The sequence below is a fragment of the Solanum lycopersicum genome, chromosome 10 (assembly GCF_036512215.1).
Source record: "Solanum lycopersicum chromosome 10, SLM_r2.1".
Taxonomy (NCBI): domain Eukaryota; kingdom Viridiplantae; phylum Streptophyta; class Magnoliopsida; order Solanales; family Solanaceae; genus Solanum; species Solanum lycopersicum.
In genome coordinates this window covers 7660337-7686799 of record NC_090809.1, presented here as the reverse complement: position 1 = coordinate 7686799, position 26463 = coordinate 7660337, and the positions used below count along the sequence as shown (strand labels likewise).

The 26463-nt window shown below is 32.6% G+C and overlaps 1 protein-coding gene across 1 annotated transcript; it reads left to right on the top strand.

The window, feature by feature from the left end:
* Positions 1-1342: 1342 nt before the first annotated feature.
* LOC101244532 (vesicle-associated protein 1-2) lies at positions 1343-8389 on the top strand. The gene is made up of 8 exons (XM_004248509.5): positions 1343-1661; positions 1782-1852; positions 1929-2010; positions 2212-2327; positions 2420-2581; positions 2695-2736; positions 6801-6878; positions 7987-8389. Exons 1-8 carry the CDS (start codon positions 1607-1609, stop codon positions 8095-8097), a joined length of 717 nt encoding a protein of 238 aa, XP_004248557.1. The 5' UTR covers positions 1343-1606; the 3' UTR covers positions 8098-8389.
* Positions 8390-26463: the final 18074 nt, after the last annotated feature.

Sequence of the window (26463 nt, the reverse complement as noted above, 5' to 3'; positions counted from 1 at the left end):
CGACGGTCACGAACTACGGGCCGTCGTCTGACCTACGGACCGTTGATCCGTCTGTCGATCAAGACTTAGCCAATTTTTCTCGGCTAAATTTTTGGAAGTTTCTGATCCCATCGACGGTTGTGCAGGACGGATCGTCGTCTGTCGTACGGATCGTCGATGCCACCGTTCGTTGCAGTTGCAGATTTTTTTTGAAAAAAAAACTAATTTTTGATCTATTTTGACTACGGGGTGTTACATTATGAATTCCAAGGAATACAACAACACTTCTATTCTTGAGCTCCAAGTTTATTTTACTTACTAAGCATTTATCCTTGAAGCATTTTGACTCTCTAACATTATCAGAGCTAAGACCTACATCTTCAGATTCAGTACTACCAAAAAATCTCATAATATTAAATTTTTAATAATCAAACCTAACAAGCTGATAACCGAATTTTCAATTTTCTGCTTGTTTTACTTGTTTTTATTTACTAATCTTACAATATTAAACTATTAATAATAAAACCTCACTCAACTATGCACTCTTCTCTCAGAAAGTCACTCAACTTTCAATTTTCACTCAAAAGTAACTCAACTATGCACTTCTTTCTCAGAAAGTCACTCAACTTTGAATTTTAACTCAAAAGTCACTAAACTATCCACTCTTTCCTCAGAAAATCACTCAATTTATTAAATTATTTTTTAATTAAAATTTATTGATATTAATTATTTATATAACAAACCAAAAATTTTAAAAAATAAATTAAATCATTTAGTGGTCCACCCACCTAACCCAACCCATTAAAAAATATGATATGACCCATTTTATTTTATCTTTAATACTAAATTAATCCCTCTCTTTAAACCTTGAATTAGGATTAAAGACAAAATAAAATGGGTCATATCATGTTTTTAGTGGGTCGGGTTACGTGGGTGGATCACTAAATGGTTTAAATGGTATTTTTATTTTTAAAAACCTTTTATTTGTTATATAAATAATTAATATCAACAAATTTTAGTTAAAAAAATAATTTAATAGATTGAGTGACTTTTTGAGGAAAGAGTGGATAGTTGAGTGACTTTTGAGTTAAAATTCAAAGTTGAGTGACTTTCTGAGAAAAAAGTGCATAGTTGAGTGACTTTTGAGTGAAAATTGAAAGTTGAGTGACTTTCTGAGAAAAGAGTGCATAGTTGAGTGACTATATGAGGCATTAACTCCGAGTTAAACTATGACATGAACTTAATATCATACGAATTTAACTGTACTAGATCTTTGTAATATATTTTTAAACTTATATTTTCAAAAGTCAAAGTAGTTGTGAACGCAAACAATTTATGCAAACTTGTAAACATAAAAGAGAGTAGGTCACACCAAACAAGAAAACACTTGCCGCATTTAAACGCAGCTAACATAAAACATAGACCAACGACAGTGTTATCACGTTTTTGCTTATTGGCACCCCATCACTCACACACACTCTCTTTTTCCCCCCAAAGTTTCGAAAACCCCCCATATCTCTCTCTCTCTCTTTTCCTTCAGTATTCGAGATTCTCGCCGTGAAAATTATTCGTTGAGTTTCCGGCACCGTGAAACTGCTGCTCCGGCCGTTTACAAGATTGCGTAGGAATGAGTAACGGAGGAGAGCTACTTCAAATCGATTCTGTTGAGCTTCAATTCCCCTGTAACTTTCTCTACTTTGGCTAATGAGATGTTCTCTGTTTCCATTTTTGTCACTTCTAAGATCCGTATTACACTTGCTCTGTTGTTAATTTATTTGCTTTTGTTTTGTGCTTATGGATAGTTGAATTGAAAAGGCAGATCTCATGCTCAATGAAGTTGACGAACAAGTCTGATAATTATGTTGCTTTCAAGGTAATCTGCTAAATTTGAAGTGTAGTTAGTTTTTTTTTTTTTGAAATCGTGAAGGTTGGAATTTCATTTTTTTTAGGTGAAAACAACGAATCCGAAGAAGTATTGTGTAAGGCCCAACACTGGAATTGTCATGCCTCATTCTTCCAGCGAAGTTAAAGGTCGGATGTTTCGAAATGATTTTGATACTATTTCATTTATATAGAATTTGATGTGATGTTTTCTCTATCAAGCTTAGGTTTTTGCAATTATTTGGATGTTTTTCCCTCTGTTGTTACTAATATATCATGTAAGTGAATTCGAAAGAACTTTTTGTAGTGCGATGGAGAGTAACTTTTTTTTTTTAACCATTTCTGGTTTAGTTACAATGCAAGCTCAGAAAGAGGCTCCACCAGATATGCAATGCAAGGATAAGTTCCTGCTTCAAAGTGTTGTTGCAAGCCCTGGAGCTGCTGCAAAGGACATTACTCCCGAGATGGTAAAACTTTATGTTGTAGTAAGAATAATTACTGGCATTCTTCAATATTCATGAGAAGTAGTGTGTTTATTAGATGCACTTTTTGGTTATAGTTCAATAAGGAGTCGGGGAATTATGTGGAGGACTGCAAGTTGAAAGTGGTTTATGTTCCACCTCAACTGCGATTGCCTGTGAGGGAGGGGTCTGAGGAAGGTTCCTCTCCTAGGGCTTCAGTATCTGAAAATGGAGCTGTAAATACATCCGAGTTTAATAATGTGAGTTTTTTTGAAACCTTATCTTGATGTTATTAAATAATAAATACAAAATCTCTCCTTTCTGGAAAGTGGAACTGAAGTGAATGTAAGATTCCTGGATATTTTGGCTGCAGATTGCAAGAGCATATAATGAGCAGCAAGACAGCTCGTTGGAGGTAATCTTCATGTCTAAGTACTTGTTTGCTAGTGTTAGTATCAATATTGTTACCATATATGGACTTCAGCCTGAATGAGAAGTTCTGGTATCAGAAACCATAGGGTTTCGTGTATTTGTCTTTCTGTGTTTCCTTATTACTTATAACTCCTGCATTCCTTAATAGTGTCTGTTGGTTTAATTATGTGAGGCATTACTCTTTCTATTTTACTTTGTGAGCTCATTGGCAAATGCTGTTCATCTTGATGACTTGATCTATTGTGAACTTAGTTTCTCTTTCGATGCCAATATTTGATCATTATCAATGTATTTTGTTCTATATGTTTCTTTGGCCTTTTGCGGCGTTGTTTATCCAAAAGGATGATCCAAGTCGTTTCATTGTTCTATATTCTAGTCAATACTCTTTCATGCCATCTTGGTTAGTAGGGTAGCCTCTATGCTAATTCGTGATCTATATAGATTATAGAGGGAAATCCTACTTGTGTCCGGAGACTAAAAGGTAAGAAAATCTTGCCAAAATTCCAAAGCGGCAAACAAATTTTGGGAGGAAACCAAAGGGGGAAAGGCGCATGGGACCTTGCGCCATGCCCTTTGTCCCTTAACGGACGACAAAAGAATGTTAAAGACAAGGCGCACGGTCCAGACACCTTATGAGGCGTAGGGGCCCATCCGTGTTACTCCATTTGTGGACTTTTCTCCGTTCTCCCCCCTCCCCTAGCTGACCCCAACTCCCCCCCCCCCCCCCTTCTCCTCTCTATATATTTGCTAATCCAGTTTGGAAGTTATATAGGTATTACATGAAAGCTAGGTGTAAATTGAAAAAGATCAACGTCCAATAATTAAAAACATAAGAAACTTCTCATTTATAAAACTTACATGTTGCATGCATTCCATTAACCCTATATGATATCTTTTTATTTTAACTTGAATGAATTAACATGCATTCCAACTTAAATTTTAAAAAAAATTATGAAAAGTTTAATTTAACCTTTAAAATAGAACAATTATACATTAAAAGTATTTGATGTATAACACTATTAATTTATTCTTTTTTCACACTTGTATTTTTAGTGTATATTTTTTTTGGCAGATTTTGCATGCAACTATTTCGATCAGATATTGCATGCATGCATCCCACTGTTCAAAAATTTTGGGAAGAAAAATGTCATAGTTGAATGATCTTTTGAGATATTAACTTCATGCATTAACATAAAATGAAGCCTCATCTTATTAAGAGAAAGAAAACAAAAATAATTAAAAATTTTAAAAAGATAACAAACTTCTCATTAATGAAATACAAAAATTACAATAGAGGAATACACCATTGTTGAGTTGAACAACTAAAATTAAATTTTCATATTTACACCTAAAAGTGAGATCATTCAAACCTCTCAATTCACCTAACAAGAAACCATAATCATGCACTATTGGAACACCTAACTTGTATGAATATTTGACTTCACTATCCATTGAAGTCATATCTCAAGTAGCACAAAAGATATCTTCATGTTTATCATATTAACATGGTTATTCTCAGTAACGCCCATTGATTCAGCCTGTGGTAGCGTTGTACATTTAAGCTTCTTCGCCTTGTAAAAAAATCAGCTTCATCAACAGTAACAAATTTTTCATCCAAATGATTTTCTTGTTAATGGAATGTCTTATCTTAGCAATAAACTTTTCATTACTACTCAGTCATTTTAACACCTTCGGCTACCATCCAACACAAGTAATTATTGATGTAGTTTTCGTACTCATAATAAAAAAGAAAGTATATAAGCAAATGTGATGGGAACTATTTGAAGAAATCTTGGGCCTTTGATAACATACTACCTATGTAAATGATTTAACAACATAAGAATAAAGGAAGAAGTAAAGAAGATGATGAATTTGTCTAACATGGTAGATGGTTTTTATAGAATTGAAGCGCGGGTAGAAGGCACATGTGCCTTCATTTTGATATCCGACAATCATAACTCTTTTTGGACAATGTTTAGATATAACAAGCATTTAATTTATTAGAATATTCTAATAGTTGATTAATGAACCTTCCATTAATAAAGACTATGCTTAGTTTAGGAATTGTTGTAGGCTTATAGCTTCTTCCGACGATTTCATTTCCGCTTGGGTTCATTCTACCCAATCAGTGAAAAGGTTCTTCTGGGGAAGTGTGTTGATTTTAGACATGTCTAAGTTGTAATTAATCTTCTGCAAGTTCCCTTGTGCATTCACACCAGCTTCTGATCTGTCCCATGTCTTCTTCCTGTGTCTACTTGTGCATTTCCCACCACCACCTTCTTCATTTTGGCTAAAAGTTGTTATAAATTATATACTCCCACTTCTCTAAATTATCTGTCCTACTTACCATTTTAGCTTGATTGAAATAGCGTTACACCACCTCGAGAAGAATGTTTTTTCTCAACAGTTCCAAAGATCACATCATTAAGCCCCCCCCGGACCCCGCACCCCAACCCCCCACCCACCCTTCTTCTGCGAATTTTAAAGATCTTTCAGATTTCTTGAGCATCACACTTAGCCACTTCCATTCCAAAACAATTAGCTAAGAAGGAAGAGGGTAACCTTGTTTCAATACTCTTTGAGACTTAAAGAAACCAACAGTATCTTCATTAATTAACACACTGTTTACAGAAAAGTGTGTATTAATTGAATCCGTGTCAGTGTTGTGGACGGCGAGAGGCGACAAGGGCCTGCTTAGGTGAGCGGCGAGGCGCTTGCCTTTTTGAATAAAGGCGCCAATTAATACCAAAAATTAAAAATATTTAATTGCATATTTTATCCAAAATCTTAATAGCAATAACACATATTAGCAAATATTCAGCGATGGAGAAGCCGACAGCGATGGAGAAGCCGAGAAGAGAACTGGAGAAGAGAGCGAGGGAGAAGAGACAGCGATGGAGAAGCTGAGAAGAGAGTCAATCGAGAGAGAGAGTCGCGATGGAGAAAGCAGAAATTTCAAAAGTATTTAAAAAAAACCTAATTTTGACTAATATTGTTAAGTCAAATATTTTTAATTAAAAAGGCGGCGCCTTTTCTGTCGCCACACCTCGCCATACCTCGCCATTTTGAACTTGCCTCGCCTCAGTAGAGAATGGCGAGGACCCATCGCCTCGCCTCGCCTCTCACCAAAGGCGAGGAGGCACTCGCCTTTTGTAACACTGATCAGTGTAGGGCCAAAGTTCATCTGCTTCAGGATATCCAAGAGAAAGGGGCAGTTTACATGGTTCTAAGCTTTTTCCAAATCAAGTTTGCAGGAAACTCCTGTTTGGCCTCTTCAAGTGGGGATTGATGCATTCATTTGCCGCTAATGCAGCATCCGCTATCTGTCTACCCTTTATGAATGCTTCCTGACTGCCTGAAACTAGCTGTGTTTGAAGTCTCTCACATAACCTTCCTCTTCGGCGAAACTGACTTCTTTATAGAACAATTCCACGGTCCTCGACAAATCATCTTTTAACAATATTCGTAAGGATCATGGGGGGTACAGGTCTAGTGCTACTGCTAATATATCCTATATGGTCTGTAATTTTAACCTAGACCATAATTAACGAGTTTAGATGCTATCAATGAGTTTTTACTTGGAGAAAAGCTATAAATCTTTGAGTGCTCTTATAAGTTCTTGAGTGGAATCATTTGGTTCAAGGCTGTCATTTAGATAGTAAACTTTTACTTGCCTGTAATTACTTGTATAGTTTTATTCTTTCGAAATGTAGTTACTGTTAAGTCGTTACAAGTATAGTTTGTGACTACTCTGTTCCAAACATGGTTGACTTAAATGAATCTTTGATGTTAGACCTATAGTTAGTCACCTTGCTTCATCAACTGGTGATTGTTTATCCCTTCAGGATGTGCTTCCAGTATTTCCTACATCACTATCTTTGTGTTACATATCTTATTGAATACTTGTTTCGTTATAAAGGTGGTCCCAATACTTAGAGATTGCCTATTTGACCAATCCTTTGCTAGGTGTAGTTCTCCATTCTTCCATGTATATTGGTCTATTATGAATAAAGATTGAAGGCTGAGGGTTCTTTGTCTTTGTTGCAGACAAAGGCACTAATTTCTAAGTTGACAGAGGAGAAAAATTCTGTTATGCAACAAAATAACAAGCTTCAGCAAGAATTGGTAAGGCCTCTTATATATAAAATATTCTACGACCTGCTTTCTCCTTTCTCAAAAAATTTATGTACTTCTCACAACTACTGACGGGCATATTGATAATTTCACATGATCATTCATTTCTTTCTAAAGTAGAAGACGTGGATTGTACTGGAGTAAATTGCTGAACTCAATTGCACAATGATAAGAAATTCATAACATAGAACTAATCAGAAAAATAAATAAATACCTAACACAAAAGAAAGGAGGACATAAATTGCATTTGCTCGTTGGTTCACAAGCAGAGGTTGTCTGGCTTTGGTATTTGGAGATAATACAATTGCTCTGTGAAATATGCCTCATTTTGTTAATGTTGTTGTATTGAAAGTACCTAAGTAGTTCCAATGGTCAGGTTTGTGCAAAGAAATGATTTGTTGAGGTCAAACACCTCTGCTATCTTTTTGACATTGGTATCATTTTTCTTGAACAAGCCTCCCGCCTCTTACCTTACTTTTTCCTTGTGAATTGAGTTGTTCTCTATTGATGTCCATTTCATCATGAATTGCTACCCTCCACATGTCATTTCATTTATTGAGGTGGTAGAAGGTGATTTAAGGATAGGAAGAAAAGGCCATGATTTACCTGATATGCTTTTGGGTAGAGAAAAGGAGACAACAATAAATGCAGTGCATTGCTGTTTGCATAGGCAAAATGAACTCAGCAGTCCCACATTCTAGGTTTTGCTTTTAATGGAGTTGCTTATATTAGTTTTGTTTATTGAGCAAGTTGTTATCTTCAGTTCTTTTAAGAGATAGAAAGTTATGTCAATCATAGTGTTGATATCTAGTACTTATGTTATATACATTTGAAAAATACAAAATCATGACAATAAGAATATCCACTTTATGCCTAGGCAACACGTTGCTAGGGTCTAACGCTAATTTTTTTATATATACCCAACATCTCTCCCTTGTGTCAAACAAAGAAGAGTCAATCTGGGTTGTGTTTTTGAAGTTTCAAGTTCAACACTCTATTTGCATTGAAATTGATGGTCTTTGCCTACTCTGGCTCCAAGAAGCTAAAATAGCGCCTTTTGAATTTTGTATTTCAACTTGTTGAGCTTTGCCCTATGCAGGAGCTGTTAAGACGGGAACATAACAGAAGTCGTGGTGGTATCCCAACTGTATATGTTCTCGTCATTGCATTGCTGGGAATCCTTCTGGGCTATCTTCTCAAAAGGACATAATCCTTAGATATTGTTGCTTATATGAAAATTTTAGAACCTTAAGTCAATTAGTTATATGGTTGACTTAATTGTGTACAAGTTAGTTCCATTGGTTTTATAATGGGTCGATCATCATATGACAAACTGGTTTGACATCCTCCTTTTGGCAACTCGAAAAGACGAGAGTAGTTTATTGATCAAGTGTATTTTCTAAGTTAATGAATGAAACCAAGTATTAGACAATACTGATTAGTTATTGTAGTAGAGTGATCTTATTTTGGGATGAAAAATTACTTGGATTCACTTTCGACTATCTTGTTCTCTTTGCTACCTTTCATTTTTTTTTCTATCTTGTCTACTTCTATTTGTATGGAGATAATCTTGGTATTAAAGCTTGTATTACCAGTATAAAAATAGTAGTGGAGTGAATTTACAGATGAAATTGAATCGTGAATAGAATTTGTGGAAAAATCTCTATGAATGAAATTGGTTGTTAGTACTATTTTAATCACCACCTTAGAGTAACAATTAAACATGTTGGATGGGACCTCTACCTTTTCCTAACAAGAGAAAATTGAAAATAAGATATAGTATATCGCTTATTATAAGATATAAGATAAAAAAATTGCATAAACATTTTTAAATAGAACAAAGAAAACACAATGTTCATATATATATATATATATATATATATATATATATATATATATATATATATATATATATATATTTGTGTCATCAGATACATTATTAGGGGAACGAGATGGAGAGAGAGACGAGCGAGATAGTTACGTATCTCAGATACATGCAAATTACATTAGATAAATGCACTTGTATGTATTTGGTGTAGTTCACATGCATTTGGTATATGGGAGTAGCGAGCAAGAGTAGAGGGAGGCAAACAAGATTCGTTATTTATCTACATAACAAATAAATTTGAATCTACTTGAATATAGTTTATGTAGAATAGATAATACATAATTTTGATTCCATGATATCGAGATAGATGTATCTGAACACCTCAATATGTGATAAAATACGTGATACTGCAAATTAAAATACATCTCAATAATTAGCTCCTAAAATGGAGAGGTTTCTCCGAACAAAATATGTTGGAACTTCTTAATAGCATAGGAAAGAGGTGTTGTAAATTTATTTTTATTAAATAAAAGTTCAATATTCGTATGATGGCGCTAGTTTTTTACTACTGAAACACGAAAGTGGAAACTTCCAACCTATAGTCTCACCAACCCAAATTATATTACATACTTTCTCTAATGTGGAATTTATTAATTCCATTCATATTAATTCTTGTTATATATTATGAATTTGTCTCCAATTTTGACTAGTACCAAGTAGGGGTGGGTGGACACTCGAATTTAATAGGAATAGCTTGACTTGAATTTTTTATTTTTTGATCAAATTAATTAGATTTTTAAAGTTGATGTTGAATTAATCGATTAAAATATTTTTGAAATTTTCTATTTTTTTTACCCAATTTGGAAGTTCCCTCCTATTTTTTTTAACCTCAAAGTTCACCTAGTAGTTTGTTTCTCAGAATGTATAATCTTCTATCGTTAATAAGGACTAAAGTCACTAGAGTCGAGAGCTATAGGACTACTACGATTTTAGTGTCTATCACTTATATCATATTTTGTGTTTACTTTATAAAATACACTTTAGATAGTTATATTTTGATAGAATTTAATAATATTTGAAGTACAAGTTAATTATATGCATGTTTATTTACATACTTTACCCAAAAAAAAAAAAAATCAACAATCCTAAATTGAAAAATTCAAATTTTATCAGTTTGATTTGATTACAAATTTAAAAATTTCACACAAATTTTTTGTTTGATATTTAAAAAATTGAAACCAATTAAATCCATATACCCTTAGTATTGGATACATATGATATGGATATGGATGCATATATAATATGATATATAAAAAAAGAAATTGAATTTCCGAATATGTTCTAAATTCTATATTCTTAAATTTTAAAAATAAACTTAAAAAAAATCAACCTATCAATTATCATCCCAAAAAATTAAAATTCAAAATTTCCGTTGACTCAAATTATCCCCTAAATCCAAGTCACGATAAAAAGAAAAGAAAAATAACCCAATAGATTTGACTAAAAGGCTATATACACGTAATTCTAAATTTTCTTTTGGATCTTTTAATTCATAATATTATAATAATATATAAAGTCAAATAAGTACTACTCCATGAAGACTTATGTACTCCGTCTTCATTGACTCTAAGTTCTATTATATTCTTGTATTTTTCCTCAATTTAATACTATTTTCGTTTCATTTTATATGTAGTTTCGGTATATGAATAGCTAAATCACGGTATTTATTTTTTTTAATTTATATATAAATCATCATATTTCACCTATTATTCATCATTTATTATAAAGTTGATTTAAGAAAATTAAATAAAAATAGAAGGATAAAATTACATATTTTCTTAATACAAGTGCAAATAAAAAGGTGACATATAAAATGTGACAGGAAAAATATACGTAACAATCTTTGAAAGAGTCACGCGTTTTTTTAATAATAATTTTAAAAAAATATCTTTGGAATATTTTGAGTAATTAATTAATATAATTTATAACATTTTAATTTTATTTTAAATATATAAATTTTATTTTTTAAATTTATGAAAAATTTATATCAGAATTCGCAATTAAAATTAGAAAATTTAACTCTAAAAATTGAATGATACAACATAAATTGAGCAAAAAAACATAGGAGGGGAATACATAATTGGTTCTTTGTACTTCTGATTTTTCTAATTCATTATTATTTTGATTTCCCCTACCCACCCACCCACCCAATACGTTCTTCTTCATAACCTCATGCTTTAAAACTATGACAAAACAAATAATTTTGAAATGAAACACTTTTCTTCTAGGGACAAAAACTTGAGAGAGACTCACTTTACTAGCTCTCTCAAGTTTTTCCCTTCCTTGCTTCCTAATTATATGTTCCCTAAAAATCTTTTAGGGACAAAAATTATTAACTAGTCACTATTGAAATTATAGCGCTAAACCTATAACAATAGGGTTTTACTAGTTGTTATGATCTTTTCGTGTCAAGTATCAAACTTTTAAAGATTGTTCTCCTGTCTTTTGTAAAAAGGTCATTTTTCTTGTAGTGCACGTACATATATATAACATGACCAAGCTCCATGGTTTTGTTCTAAAAGATCATGTCACTTCACTTATATCCGCAAAACCACTTTCAAGATTCTTGAAATGGACCCAACATCTTAAAACTATTTGCTCTAAAGCTTTGGGTTCAGGCTCGGGGCGTGGTTACGTACAAATTGGACATGTAGAGAAGGCAAGTGTGGTGCCAAAAGGTCATATGGCAATTTATGTGGGACAAAGAGATGGAGATTGTAAGAGGGTTTTAGTTCCTGTTATTTATTTTAATCATCCTTTATTTAGTGAATTATTGAGAGAAGTTGAAGATGAATATGGATTTAATTATTCTGGTGGGATTACTATTCCTTGTCGGATCTCGGAGTTTGAGCGTATCCAGACCCGAATCAAACAGGGTCGGGTTGTCCGTAAAGTGTCAACTCTATAACAAATGCGTGATTCAATATTTGTGGTGATAATGATAGATAACGATAATGAGAAGTAAATCTAGAATTTTAAATTGTGTATGATCTTGTTATATGTGTTTATTTTGAATTTTTCTATTGTACATATATACTCCCTCTAATTCAAGTTATTTCTCTTAATACTTTTTGTTAATCTATTTAGGAAAAGAATCACGAAATTTAAAACATTTTTTTGGTACATTATACACAAAATTTAAACAATTTTTTGGGTACATTTCTATGAGATCTTAAAAAACTAAGTTTTTTTTTGTGTATTACTTTTGATCTATTTAGAAATCCACATAACTAATATATGTATAAGTTACGAGGGAATCTATATATTATTTTATGCAGGATAGAATATGGAAACATAGCTAAACCTCGTATAAAATAACATATAGAATCACTCATAGTTAATCTCTACATAACTAATATCTCCACAACTCTAACTAGCTACCAAACGAGTCCTTTTTTTTTTTTGTCAGTTCTAATCGATCAAAATCTATAATTGCAGCATGTAAAAATGTGAACATCAAACAACCTCAAATAAAGTTGTATAACAACCTAAATTTTAACAACTTAACATGTTAAATGATTCAATCTCTATTTTGTGCATCTTGAAGATGTTGGCAATGAAGGTTCACTTGCAAGACCTTCAGATTCCCATTCTAAATTATCGAATTCGTCTTCTTAGTGATTGATTTTCTGTTACAACTCGGAGGAATTAGCGTCTTTCAGCTCCTCAACGGTTATTCCATTTTCATCATCGTCTTCAAAATCAGAATTAATCTGATTGTGGCTCACCAAGCCTCTCGCCATGGTGATACCAAAAAGTATAATTTTTTAATTATTCCATATACAATTAAATGATCCCTAACCATCTTGCGTGTTTGGGGAGTTGTGTTGCAACATTTGACACAAGAACATCATATTTCATCCGTTTCTCCTGTTCTTCTAAAATAAAAATCCACAAATTTTTGCACCCCAATTATGTAAGCATCATCAAGTCGCCTATCAACAAGTTGCATCCATGGGTTATTATGTGCCATAACCTGGTACATATTTGACATGATGTAACAACACAAAGGAACAAGAAGTAATAGAAAAAACTAGAAAAGGGAAAAGATCACACTACATTAATTCACAAATCTTAGATTGATACCATGACACAAGAATTTAGGATCAGGAAAATAAGTGTTTAAAGTATTAAGATAGAAGGTAAGTAGGTAGTTAAGCGTTTTTTAGTTTTCCCTGTCAGTATTATTATTGTTACTCTACCACTATCTTATTTTTAATTTTTATTACCTTATACTTAGGTTATGTATTATTTGTTGCTTATGTTCTTTTCTCCATTTTTTTTTTATGACAAGGGAAATCCGCAGTCGTTTCCCTTTGATGGACATAGAATAAAACCTTCGCTTCTATGCAATAGCTCGCTAACCACATAGGATAGGTAAGCTGCACTAGCAAGCCTGGTGTGACGAGCTCGACCTAGAAGACAAACCCGTCAATTTTGCTGACTAGATTTTCGAACTTGAGACCTCAAACATGGAAGTCTCAAGCTCAAATCACTAGGTCACTCCGAAGGGTCTCCATTATTTTCAACATGACTTCTTCATTAGTATTTCCTTTTCCTACTAATTTTAGATGTGGTCACTTGGGCCGAATGTCCTTTAGAAATAACATCTCTACCTTCACAAGGTAAGGGGTAAGGTTGCATATACACAACCCTCCCCACCCCACTAGTGGAACTACACTGGATAAGTTGTTGTATTTTCTAAGATTTTCAAATATCATGATATTGTTTTCCCAAGAGAATGAGAAAGCAGTATTGGGGTGATATTCCATTCCTCGGACATGATATTATTATCAAGATTTCTGTTTTTCTTCCCAAATTGCTAATACATTATTTCAGCAGCTCTATGCTAGAATGAGGTTATTAATTTTCTCAATGGATGGAAGATCACAAAGATGACCTTGGAAATGATTTCTCTCCTTTTCTAATTTAGTGCAGAACACAAAAAGATCAAATACAGAAACATCAAGGGAGGCAAATATCAAAGAGCAACGAGCAATACGAGCTAGATGATTATAGCAAACTAATTTCTGCCATGTTCCTGATAAAGAGTGAAACACAACATATATCATTGACGAGAAAAGGTCTGATATACCCCTCAATTTTGTCATTTGGAGCTGATATACCCTCGTTATAAAAGTGACTCATATATACCCTTACCGTTATACAAACGGCTCACATATACCCCTGCTGTTACGAAATGGCTCACATATACCCTTCATTTAACGGATTTTAAAAAATTAGTTTTAAATTTATATTTATTACTTCTAATTTTTTTTAAAAATTTTTTTTAGGGGTATATATGATTCTTCTATCAAAGTTCAAGGTATATTTTAATTTTTTCATACATAAATTATTTTTTGACTTCTTTTATTATAATTATTTGAATTTCTTACTCTTATTTTTCTTTTTCTTTCATTCCTTAGTTTAAAGAATAAAAAATTAAACTATTTTTTTTGTGTGTTTTGTAATTTAATTTCGTATTCGAAGAAAGATTTGGTCATCTACAATAAGTTTTACAAGAATATTAGTAAAACATAAATAAATTTGATTATCAAAATAATAATTATAAATTAGTCATTGAAACAAAAAAAAAGTCAAAAAAGTATGTTTGACGAGGATTAAATTTACTTATATGGGATTATATTTTTTAGAAAAAAATAATTAAAATTTAGATTAAAATTATTATTTTTTCATTTCCGTTAAAGGAAAAGGGTATATTTGAGCCATTTGCTTACAAGTAGGGGTATATATGAGCCACTTTCATAACAAGGGCTATATCAGCTCTAAATGATAAAGTTGAGGAGTATATCAGATCATTTTCCCTATCATTGACAGATAATAGCATCAGCATACGGGCGAATTGTTACAACAAGAAAAACACTTGGAATCAACTGAACAAAATTACCTGGAACTGAAATCAAGACGAAGTTAACTAAGTAATCCCAACTATAGCATTAAGAAAGAACGACAAGAAAAGAGAGCTATAGGTAGAAGAACTGATACTCCCTACGTCCAACTTATATGGTGTTGCTTTTCTTTTAGTTTATAACAACAACATACACAGTGAAATCCCACTAAGTGGGATCTTGGAAAGTGTAGAGTACTACCTCGTGGAGATAGAAAAGAGGTTTCTTTTTATTTTTTTTCAAAAAAATAAAACACATTTCTATATCAAAGAATTATTCAACTATATGTTTTTTATTTGATTTTTAGCCACATAATAAATGTCTATATAGTTTGTTGAAGACCACAAGTTTCATAAGTCTTTCTTAAACTTCATATACGGTCAAACAACCTCAAATAGATGGAAACAAAGGGAGTGATTAAATTTCCCATATGAAATCATTTGGCTCAAATTCAAAAACACGTCCATCAAAATGATTGTATGGAGGTATGCACAAGTAAGGTACATCAAGAACTACTAATTCACAACATATTATTTGGACATATAATTAACTAGCTAGTACATAATTTTTGTATGAAATGATTGAACTGAAACCTAATCAGAGAGGTATATTTCTTTCTAAAAAATGGTTGCCCAAAACCTCAATCAGTTAAAATTATAGATGAGTGATTAAATACACAAATCATAAACTTAAAGCATGATGTATAGACAAATTGTTACAGCTGATTTGTTGAAATTGATGCATCAATATTTGGTCTTCTAAAATTGTCCCTTAGATTTTCAAGAAGTCTCTTTAGAATTTCGTAGTACATATATCTAGTAAATTGTGATACATGTATTTAGTCATTTGTCCAAGACTTTTTGTTTTCTATTTTGAGTAGTATAAATAGTGATGTAGTTGATGATTGTAATATTCTCAAGTAGCTTAAGTAGCCTATGATAAACTTGAGCATTCTCTAAATAAACTATTTTCCTTCAATATTTTCTAAAAATTGGTATTAGAGCAGGTTTTCGTTCTTAATCTAGGGTTAGGAGAAGAAAACATATGGCATCCAAAACAAATGAATATGCTTATTATTCAGTTGTTTTTGCTCCATTTTTTGATGGAACTAATTTTGAATAGTGGAAGATAAGAATGAGAACACATTTGAAAGCTGAAAGTTTGTGGACTATTGTTGCAAATGGCTTTGAAGAGCCAAACAACAATGGTGATCTTACAGAAGCAGAAATGAAAAATCTTGAGGCTAAATATCGTCAAGATGCAAAAGTCTTGAGCATAATCCAAATGGGAGTCTCAAGAGCATATTTTGCAAAAATTGCTACTTTTGAGACTGCAAAGGAAGTTTGGAATTTTCTGGAAACTGAGGTGTATAGTAAAGAAAAGGTACGCACTTTAAATCTTCAAACTCTTTGAAGAGAGTTTCAAAATTTAAAAATGATAGAATCTAAAAAAATTGATGAGTATTGCACAAGACTCATGAATATTGTTAATGAAATGAGAAATCACAGTGATACAATTTCTGACCAACAAGTTGTGGAAAAGATTTTAATTAGTGTCACAAAAAAGTATGAGTACATCTTGCTATCACTGAGGAGACGATAGATCTTTCTAAGCTTTCTATCAAAGAGTTGGCTGGATCATTTCGTGCACACGAGAAGCGAAGATCTTTTCATGAAGATCATCCCAAAGAGACGACTTTACAGTCTAAAACAAATGAGAATTCTCAAAATTTCTAAAAAAATCAACAGAAGAAGAATCACAAGCCAAAAAAAAAAGTAGGATCATGATGATTCTTTCAAAAAGGTTGAAGAAAAAGGTGAGAAAAACTCTAGTCTTTTTTGTAAAGTTTGTAAAAAGATTAATCACAATGCAGAAAATTGTTGGCACAAAGACAAGCCCCAATGTAACTTTTGTAAAAAGTTTGGCCACGTCGAAAAGGATTGCTGGCACAAGAAATGAGAGCAAGCAAATTTTTGTGAAAAACAGGAGGAAGAAAGGGAGAAAATATTTTCTTTGCTTCTAAATCTGATGCTTCAACAAAAAGCAATGAATGGTATGTTGATAGTGGTTGTAGTAATCGCATGACTGGAGAAGAAAAGGTTTTCCTCTCAATTAATAATAGCATCACTACTAAAGTGAAGATGGGGAATGGAACCTTAGTTGATGCGAAAGGTAAAGGTACTATTTAGATCAACATGAAAGGAAGCGATAAGCAAATTCATGATGTTCTTTATGTTCCTGACTTGGAAGAAAATTTGCTAAGTATTGGTCACCTCATGGAAAGTGGTTATTATTCTTGTATTTAGAGATAACTATTGCAGGATTTATGATAGAATTGAGCCAAATCAAGTCATTGTTGAAGTAAAGATGATAAAAAAGAAACTTTCCTTTGGAATCTCATTACAATGCATTAAAAAATGAAATAGTAGATGATTCATGGCTTTGGCATAAAAGATTTTGTCACTTGAATTTTCATGGTTTGAAACTTCTCAAGCAAAATGACATGGTGCAAGGTCTTCCTGAGATACATACAGAGGTGGATCCATGTGAAAATTGTATAATGGAAAAGCAACACAGGAAGTCTTTTCCAAAAGGGGTGTCTTGGAGAGCAAGTGTACTTTCGGAACTAATCAATACCGACATTTGTGGACCAATGAAGACTCCATCTCTTGGAAGTCAAAGGTATTCTCTAATCTTCATTGATGATTTCTCAAGAATGACTCAGGTTTATTTCTTGAAACAAAAGTCAGAAGCGTTTGCTACATTTAAGAAATTTAAAGCCCTTGTTGAGAAGCAAAAAAGTTGCAGCACCAAAACCATTCGCTGTGATAGAGGAGGTGAATACACAAGTCGATAATTTGAAGAATATTGCAAAAATGAAGGCATTCAAAAACAATTTACAGCAGTGTATACTCCATGGTGTATCCGAAAGAAGAAATAAAACAATTGTTGAAATGACCAGAATTATAATTATAATGAATGAGAAAGGGCTGCCAAAATATTTTTGGGCAGAAGCAGTGCATACAACAGTTCACATCCTTAACAGGTGTCCAACAAAGACACTAAAGAACAAGACACCAGTTGAAGCTTGGAGTGGAATTAAACCTTTTGTAAGTCATTTTAAAATTTTCGGGTGTATTTGTTATGCTCATGTACGTGCTGAAAAAAGAACAAAATTGAATGAAAATAGTCACAAATGTATCTTTCTTGGTTAGAGTGATGTGACAAAAGGATATAGGCTTCTCGATATCAAAACTAACAAACTTATTGTTAGTAGAGATGTCATTTTTGATGAAAAATAATATGAAATTGGGATGATAAAAAGATAGAGAATATTGCTATCATATCTTCAAATCAAGAAGAGGATGAGAAATAATTTCAAGTGGCCTTAAGTAGCTTATAATAAACTTGAGCATTTTCTACAGATATTTTTTTCCTTCCATATTTCCTTCAAATTGGTATCAGGAGCAGGTTTTCGTTCTTAATCTAGGGTTAGGTGAAGAAAAAAATATGTCATCCAAAACAAATGAAGGTGCTGATTCTTCAATTGTTCTTACTCCATTTTTTGATGGAACTGATTTTGAATACTGGAAGATAAGAATGAGAACACATTTGAAAGCTGAAGGTTTGTGGACTATTGTTGCAGATGTCTTTGAAGAACAAGAAAACGATGGTGATCTTACAGCAGCAGAGATGAAAAATATTGAGGCTAAGTGTCGTCAAGATGCCAAAGTCTTAAGCAAAATCCAAATGGGAGTCTCAAGAGCATATTTTGCAAAAATTGCTACTTGTGAGACTGCAAAGGAAGCTTGGGATTTTCTTGAAACTGAGGTGTATGGTGATGAAAAGGTACGCACTATAAATCTTCAAACTCTTAGAAGAGAGTTTCAAAATTTAAAGATGATAGAATCTGAAAAAATTGATGAATATTGCACAAGAGTCATTAATATTGTTAATGAAATGAGAAATCATAGTGATACAATTTCTGACCAACAAGTTGTGGAAAAGATTCTAATTAGTGTCACAGAAAAGTATAAGTACATCGTTGCTATCACTGAGGAGACGAAAGATCTTTCTAAGCTTTCCATCAAAGAGCTAGTTGAATCATTTCGTGCACACGAGAAGCGAAGATTTTTTCGTGAAGATCAACCCAAAGAGACGGCTTTCTAGTCTAAAATAAATGAGAATTCTCAAAATTTCTCAAAAAATCATCAGAAGAAAAATCAAAAGCCAAAAAAAAGCAGGACCATGATGGTTCTTCCAAGAAGGTTGAAGAAAAAGGTGAGAAAAACTCTAGTCTTTTTTGTAAAATTTGCAAAATGACTAATCACAATGCAGAAAAATGTTGGCACAAAGGCAAGCCCCAATGTAACTTTTGTAAAAAGTTTGGCCATGTTGAAAAGTATTGTTGGCACAAGAAACGCGAGCAAGCAATTTTTTGTGAAAAACATGTGGAAGAAAGGGAAGAAAATCTTTTCTTTGCTTCTAAATCTAATGCTTCTACAAAAAGCAATGAATGGTATGTTGATAGTGGTTGTACTAATCACATGAGTGGAGATGAAAAGGTTTTCCTCTAAATTAATAATAGCATCACTACTAAAGTGAAGATGGGGAATGGAGCCTTTGTTGATGCGCAAGGTAAAAGTACTATTTCGATCAACATGAAAGGAAGCGGTAAGCAAATTCATTATGTTCTTTATGTTCCTGACTTGGAAGAAAATTTGCTTAGTGTGGGTCAACTCATGGAAAATGGTTATTCTCTTGTGTTTAGAGATAATTATTGCAAGATTTATGATAAAATTGAGCCAAATCAAGTCATTGTTGAAGTAAAGATGATAACAATAAACTTCCCTTTGCAATTTCATTACAATGCATTAAAAAATGAAATTATAGATGATTCATGGTTTTGACACAAAAGGTTTTGTCACTTGAATTTTCATGGTTTAAAGCTTCTCAAGCAAAAGGACATGGTGCAAGGTCTTCCTGAGATACATACTGAGGTGGATACATGTGAAAGTTGTATAATGGGAAAGCAACACAGGAAGTCTTTTCCAAAAGGGGTGTCTTGGAGAGCAAGTGTATTTTTGAAACTAATTCATACCGACATTTGTGGACCAATGAAGACTCCATCTCTTGGAAGTCAAAGGTATTTTCTAATCTTCATTGATGATTTCTCAAGAATGACTTGGGTTTATTTCTTGAAACAAAAGTCAGAAGCATTTGCTACATTCAAGAAATTTAAAGCCCTTGTTGAGAAGCAAAAAGGTTGCAGCATCAAAACCATTCGCAGTGATCGAGGAGGTGAATACACAAGTCAAAAATTTGAAGAATATTGCAAAAATGAAGGCATTCAGAAGCATCTTACATCAGGGTATACTCCTCAACAAAATGGTGTATCTGAAAGAAGAAATAGAACAATTGTTGAAATGGCCAGAACTATGATGAATGAGAAAGGGCTGCCAAAATATTTTTGGGCAGAAGCAGTGCATACAGCAGTTCACATCCTTAACAGGTGTCCAACAAAGGCACTAAAGGACAAGACACTTGTTGAAGCTTGGAGTGGAATTAAACCTTGTGTAAGTTATTTTAAAAATTTTGGGTGTATTTGTTATGCTCATGTACCTGCTGAGAAAAGAACAAAATTGGATGAAAAAAGTCAAAAATGTGTCTTTCTTGGTTATAGTGATGTTACAAAAGGATATAGGCTTCTCGATGTCAAAACTAACAAACTTGTTGTTAGTAGAGATGTCATTTTTTATGAAAAAACAACATGGAATTGGGAGGATAAAAAGATAGAGAATACTGCTATCATATCATCAAATCAAGAAGAGGATGAGAAAGATGAAGATGTCTCTCAAGGGGGAGAAATCCCAGATTCAAATAATGAAGAACCGCCTCCAAGGGGAACAAAAATGTTGAGTGACATTTATCAAAGATGTAATTTTTCCGGTGTTGAGCCAGAAAATTATGAAGAAGCAATAAAGCATGATGTTTGGAAGAAAGTCATGGAAGAAGAAATTCGAATGATCGAAAAAAATAATACTTGGGAGCTTGTGGCTATTTCTAAAGAAAGAGAAGTTGTAAGTCAAAAATGGATTTACAAAATCAAACTCAATCAAGAAGGAGATATTCAAAAGCACAAAGCAAGGTTGGTTGCTACAGGCTTCACGCAAAAACCAAGTATTGATTTTTATGAATTTTTTTCTCCAGTTGCTCGTCTTGAGACAATTAGAACTGTAATTGTTGTTGTTGCACAAAAGAAATGGAAGATATTTCAACTTGATGTTAAATCTGCATTTCTGAATGGAAAACTTGATGAAGAGATTTATGTTGAGCAACCTCAAGGATTTTTTGTTCAAGGGGAAGAAAAGAAGGTGTACATGCTAAAAAAGCTCTTAACGTGCTGAAGCAAGCTCCAAGAGCCTGGTATAATGAAATTTATACATACTTTCGGAAAAATAATTTTCAGAGAAGTAAAAGTGAAGCCACTTTGTATATGAAGAAAGAACATGAAAATATTATCATTGTTTGTCCCTATGTGGATGATCTGCTCTTTACAGGAAATGATGTTAAGATGATGCAAAATTTCAAGCAAGATATAATGCAAGCTTATGAAATGAGTGATCTTGGGTTGCTAAATTATTTCTTGGGCATTGATGTTTCTCAAATGGAAAAAGAAATTTTCATTTCTCAAAAGAAGTATACTAAAAGTATTCTTTGAAAATTCAAAATGATGGATTGCAGGTCTGTGGCCATACCATTAGCAGCAAATGAGAAGTTTAGAAAAGATGATGGAAAAAAGAAAGCTAATAGCTCAATTTATTGGAGTTTGATTGAAAATTTATTATATCTTACTTCAACAAGGCCAGATATTATGTTTGCTGCTAGTTTATTATCCAGATTCATGCAAGAACCAAGCCAAGTGCATTTTGGAGTTGCAAAGTGTGTTCTACGCTACTTGCAAGGAACAATGGATTATGGGATAATGTACAAATTTGGTGGAGATTTGAACTTAATTGGTTATTCTGATAGTGATTGGACTGGAAGTATAGATGACATGAAGAGTACTTCTGGTTATGCTTTCTTATTTGAATCAAGTATCTGTTCTTGGTTATCAAAAAAGCAAAGTATTGTATCTCAATCCACTGCCGAAACAAAATATGTTTCAGAATCCAAGGCTACTTCTCAAGTTATTTAGCTTAGGAGAATATTTGAAAACATTGGTGAAAAAAAAGGGATTGTTCTGTATTGTGATAACAAATCAACAATTGCAATTATCAAAAATCTAGTCAACCATGAAAGATCAAAGCATATTTCCATCAAGTATCATTTATCCGAGAAGCACAAGAGAAAGACGAAATTCAATTGAATTATTGTCAGACAGGAGAACAATTTGCTAACATCTTCACCAAAGCACTTACTAGAGAAAAATTTTGCTATCTTCGAGAACGCATTGGAGTTATCAAGCATATGTATTAAGGGGGAGTGTTGGAATTAATGCATCAATGCTTAGTCTTTAGAAATTGTCTCTTAGTTTTCAAGAAGTCTCTTTGGAATTTCGTAGCACACGTATCTAGTAAATTGTGATACATGTATTTAGTTATTTGTCCAAGACTTTTTGTTTTCTATTTTGAGTAGTATAAATAGTGATGTAATTGATGATTGTAATCATCTCAAATGAGCTTAAGTAGCCTATGATTAACTTGAGCATTCTCTAAATATAATATCTTCCTTCAATATTTGCAACATGATTAATACCAAAAGCAAATTTTAAGGCAATGGCATCCTTGAAAACAACTATCTCTTTTTCTTTAAAATGGCATCCTTTGAACCTCCTACCTAAGCAGGGCGTTGCAACTCGAGTACCCCAACAAAAGTATCTTTTGATACATTAGCTAAGTGCATTCTGGTTATTCTTCATATTGAAATTACTAACTTAATAAGCAGAAAATAATGTACTCATCTTGAAACCTTCTTGAGTAGATCTTTTCCCTGATCACTTCCATTATTAACCACAAGTTGAATCAATTATCAAGGGATAATGTACAAGTACCCCCTCAACTTATGTCTGAAATATCAGAGACACACTTATACTATACTAAGGTCCTATTATCCCTTAAACTTATTTTATTAATAATTTTCTATCCCTTTTCGACCTACGTGACACTAAATTGTGGGTCCAACGTTAGTGGACTTTTTTTTCCAAAACTCATCAACACTCATCAAAACAAAATAATGAATCAACTAAAATCGTATCAATTATTGAAAGGAAAAGATCACTTAAATAATATATCTCTAGCCTGAAATTCCACAATAAGACCATGGATCATCTACTAGACTTATATCATGACTTCAACTATCGGGCATGCAAACCCCAAGAAAGAAAGTCATAAGCTATAAATAGATAGAGTTGAAGCACTAGCCTCCACGAACAATGTGAAGGCTCACCTCAGTATCAGAATTCACACGAATTAACTCATCAACCACTAGTCTCACCCTCCGCAATAGTATCTACATTAATATACAAGTAAGGAGTGAGCTATATATAAAGATAACCCAGTAAGATCCTCGACCCGCTACTTTAACATCCCTGGAACATGTGTTAGAAAATATATCTTCACAACAAACACATAATAATATGCACATGGATTTTGTTTCTTAATATAATGATCAGTAAATCCAAATAAATGTACAAAAACAAACACTAAATGTCTCTAACTCAATCGACACTCAAAGTTTGTCATAAACGACAAGGAAGGAGATCAACCAAGCACCCCGACAAGTTCACCACGACATATATAATGCCCCAAAGTATACTACGACAATAGGTACAAAGCTCCCAACATCTTACGACAGCATATACATGCCCTTAACATATTACGACATCTATGTATGCTCCTAGTAACTTTGTCATGATAATGAATAATAAGTATATCTGACATCACGCCACGTATAAATTATAGGAGAATAGTTAGTATTTTGTGTGCTTGTCCCAACACAAGGACCTGACTGATAAAACACATTTTCAACGTAGGTTTGTATTGATTTGGAATGAGCGAATGCTTCTGTCTCTAATGTAGATTATAGTTATGGCTGGTGATGGAGACGAGGGTCAATACACTATGAATGAGTATGTTTTCTCGTGAAAATGATCAAAATGATTCTTATATCTGTGTAATGCTTTATTACGGTCCTTAATGTATTTGGCTTGATTGAAATGTATGATAAAAATGTTTATTTTGGTGCTTAATGTATTTGAGTTGATTGAAATGATACTTAATGTATAACAAAAGATGTTATTTTAATTTTGTTCTTTATCCTAAATTCAATTGATTTATCAAAAAAATGTTAAATTTAATTATGGATCCCACATGGCTAACAAAGTTCACCATTGTTGTCTTCATATTTAGCTAAAAAAATCACATAAAATCTAACAGTATTTTCTTTACTGTCTCTCTCTCTCACACAAAACTTTTCTCTTGCTTAAAGCAGAAATGGGTGTCAGTAGATTAATATTTTAGAAAAGAAAAATAGTTAATTTTGTTGGAGCAACTAGAGAAAATGATGTTAGATTTTATGTTCTTTCTTTAAAGCTAACCAAAAATAATAATGATAATAATAACAATGGTAAAGTTTGTTAGTTAGGGTCTCAATAAAATGTAACACTTTTTTAAAAATAAATTTGTATGGTTTAGGATGGATGATCAAAATGAACACTTTTTGTCATTCATTAAAGTTTCAATCAAGTGATATACAGTATGGACCAAAATGAATAAACTTATTATACGTTAAAGGCTATTTCAATCATGTGAAATATATTAAAAAACAAATTAAAACGTTTTTCTTACATTAAGGACCATTTTGATCATTGTCTCGTGTTTTCTCCTGCTCCCTCCTTACTTAAATGCACTGTCATATTTTTTTTTTTGCCAAAATACATACTTAACCCTCTCCCAACTTGTTACTAAATTTTGTTTTGATTTCAACTCAATCTTGTCGCTATTTTTAACGTATCATTTATACACAAAATTGATCTAGTTAATAAAAATTGCAAGTAAATTCGGATTATTTAGAGATAACACATGACATTACTTTATTGGAACTTTTTTAGAAGTTTTTAATGTTTGTCTAAGATGTGTTGAACACTTATACGGTATAAAATGAATTGTATTTAAAATGAAACAAGACTTACAGTGTTTTTAGTATGAAGGAATGCATTTTTCGGAAAATGTTTTTCAATTTTCTCATGTTTGGTTGGGACAAAAGTTTTAGAAAATTTTTTCTAAATCAACTCATTTTCTCCAAAATTGAGAAAAATGAATTTCATTCAAAAATTAAGAAAAACATTTTTCAAAACTTTCATCTAACTTCAATTTTTTTTTTCATTTTGAGAAAAAACATTAAGAATAGTTTTTAAAAAATATTTTCAATTTCAAAAATTCACTTTTTCACCCCCTATCCCTCAACCCCACCCACCCACTCCCTACCAATGCCCTAACCCCCAAACCCGTTCACATTTCAACCTTCATACTCAACTGGAGAGTTCATTTCACTCTCCCCTCTCTCTTTCAATTTGGCATGGAATATTGATCCAAAAACCCTTACTCAACTCATTTTGTATTTTTATCGGATACTGCAACAAATTGACCACTATATAATGCTTTAATTTTAATTATTTCTGAAATATTTTGAAGTTAAGAGTCGTAAATCGACCAATTTCACTACTTAAATTACAGGTATTTGTTTAATTGTTTCATATTGAATTTCGATAAAAAAAAAATTCAGTTGTAATTGAATAACACAGTCTTAGTCCGTAGAAACTGTCTTTTAGGTTTGTTGCAGGCGAAGAATTTCATCCACGACTAGCTTTTTATTTTTTTCAAAGGAAAGAGAACATACAAGGGGGGCTAGACTATACCTCTTTTATTACTTAACAAGCATGAAGAAAAAAAGAGTAAAGAAGACTAGATATTTTGTGATCATCATAGAGTTTATAATATTCTCTGTAATGATTATTACAAATGAAGATAATTAAGTAAGACAAGAATATAAAAGTTAAGAATAAGATTGAATTATCCCTCAAACTTTGATATATATGTATAAACTTAAAAAGATAGTTTGCCCATCAAAAGTAACCTGAAGTATTTTCTTCTTCTTCTTTTTCTTCAAATCTGCCCAAAATCACTTGATAGTTCATCAATTCTTCTTAGATTTATTGGATCTTGTTAAAGCTATTGACACTGTCATATGATTTTTCTTTAGCTAGTCGCATTGATAGGTGCCTTGGAACAAATACTCCAGTCACCTTACCATCCCAACTATGCTGCCTTCCATGTGCCTTTTTTTACGATTTTGTTGTTTCCACTTGTTTGTTCCCTAGGTGAGAGATGTCCTTCCTTGGACACCTTATTATAGCATATGTCAAACATCTCTTCCTCATCATCCCGATCAGACATGTCATTTCGCAAGTCAATATCATTAGCTATAGTTGGACCAAGTTCTGAAACTATAACTTCTGGATCATGACTCTTAGCCAATACTCCAGTATTCTTGATGTTTATGACCAAACTCTTTTTAAAGCTATCAATTGTCATTGCCATAGATGAATTTGACTTACTTGTAGGCACACATTCGGTGCTTGAGGACTTAACTTATTCATAGGAGGTGAAATAATGTTTTCCTTTTTCTCAACTAAATCTGCCCATTTAGAAGCATTCTTTCCTTTTTTTTCTCTTTAGAAACATTCAAACTATTTTTAGCTTCATCTGGATTCGAAAAC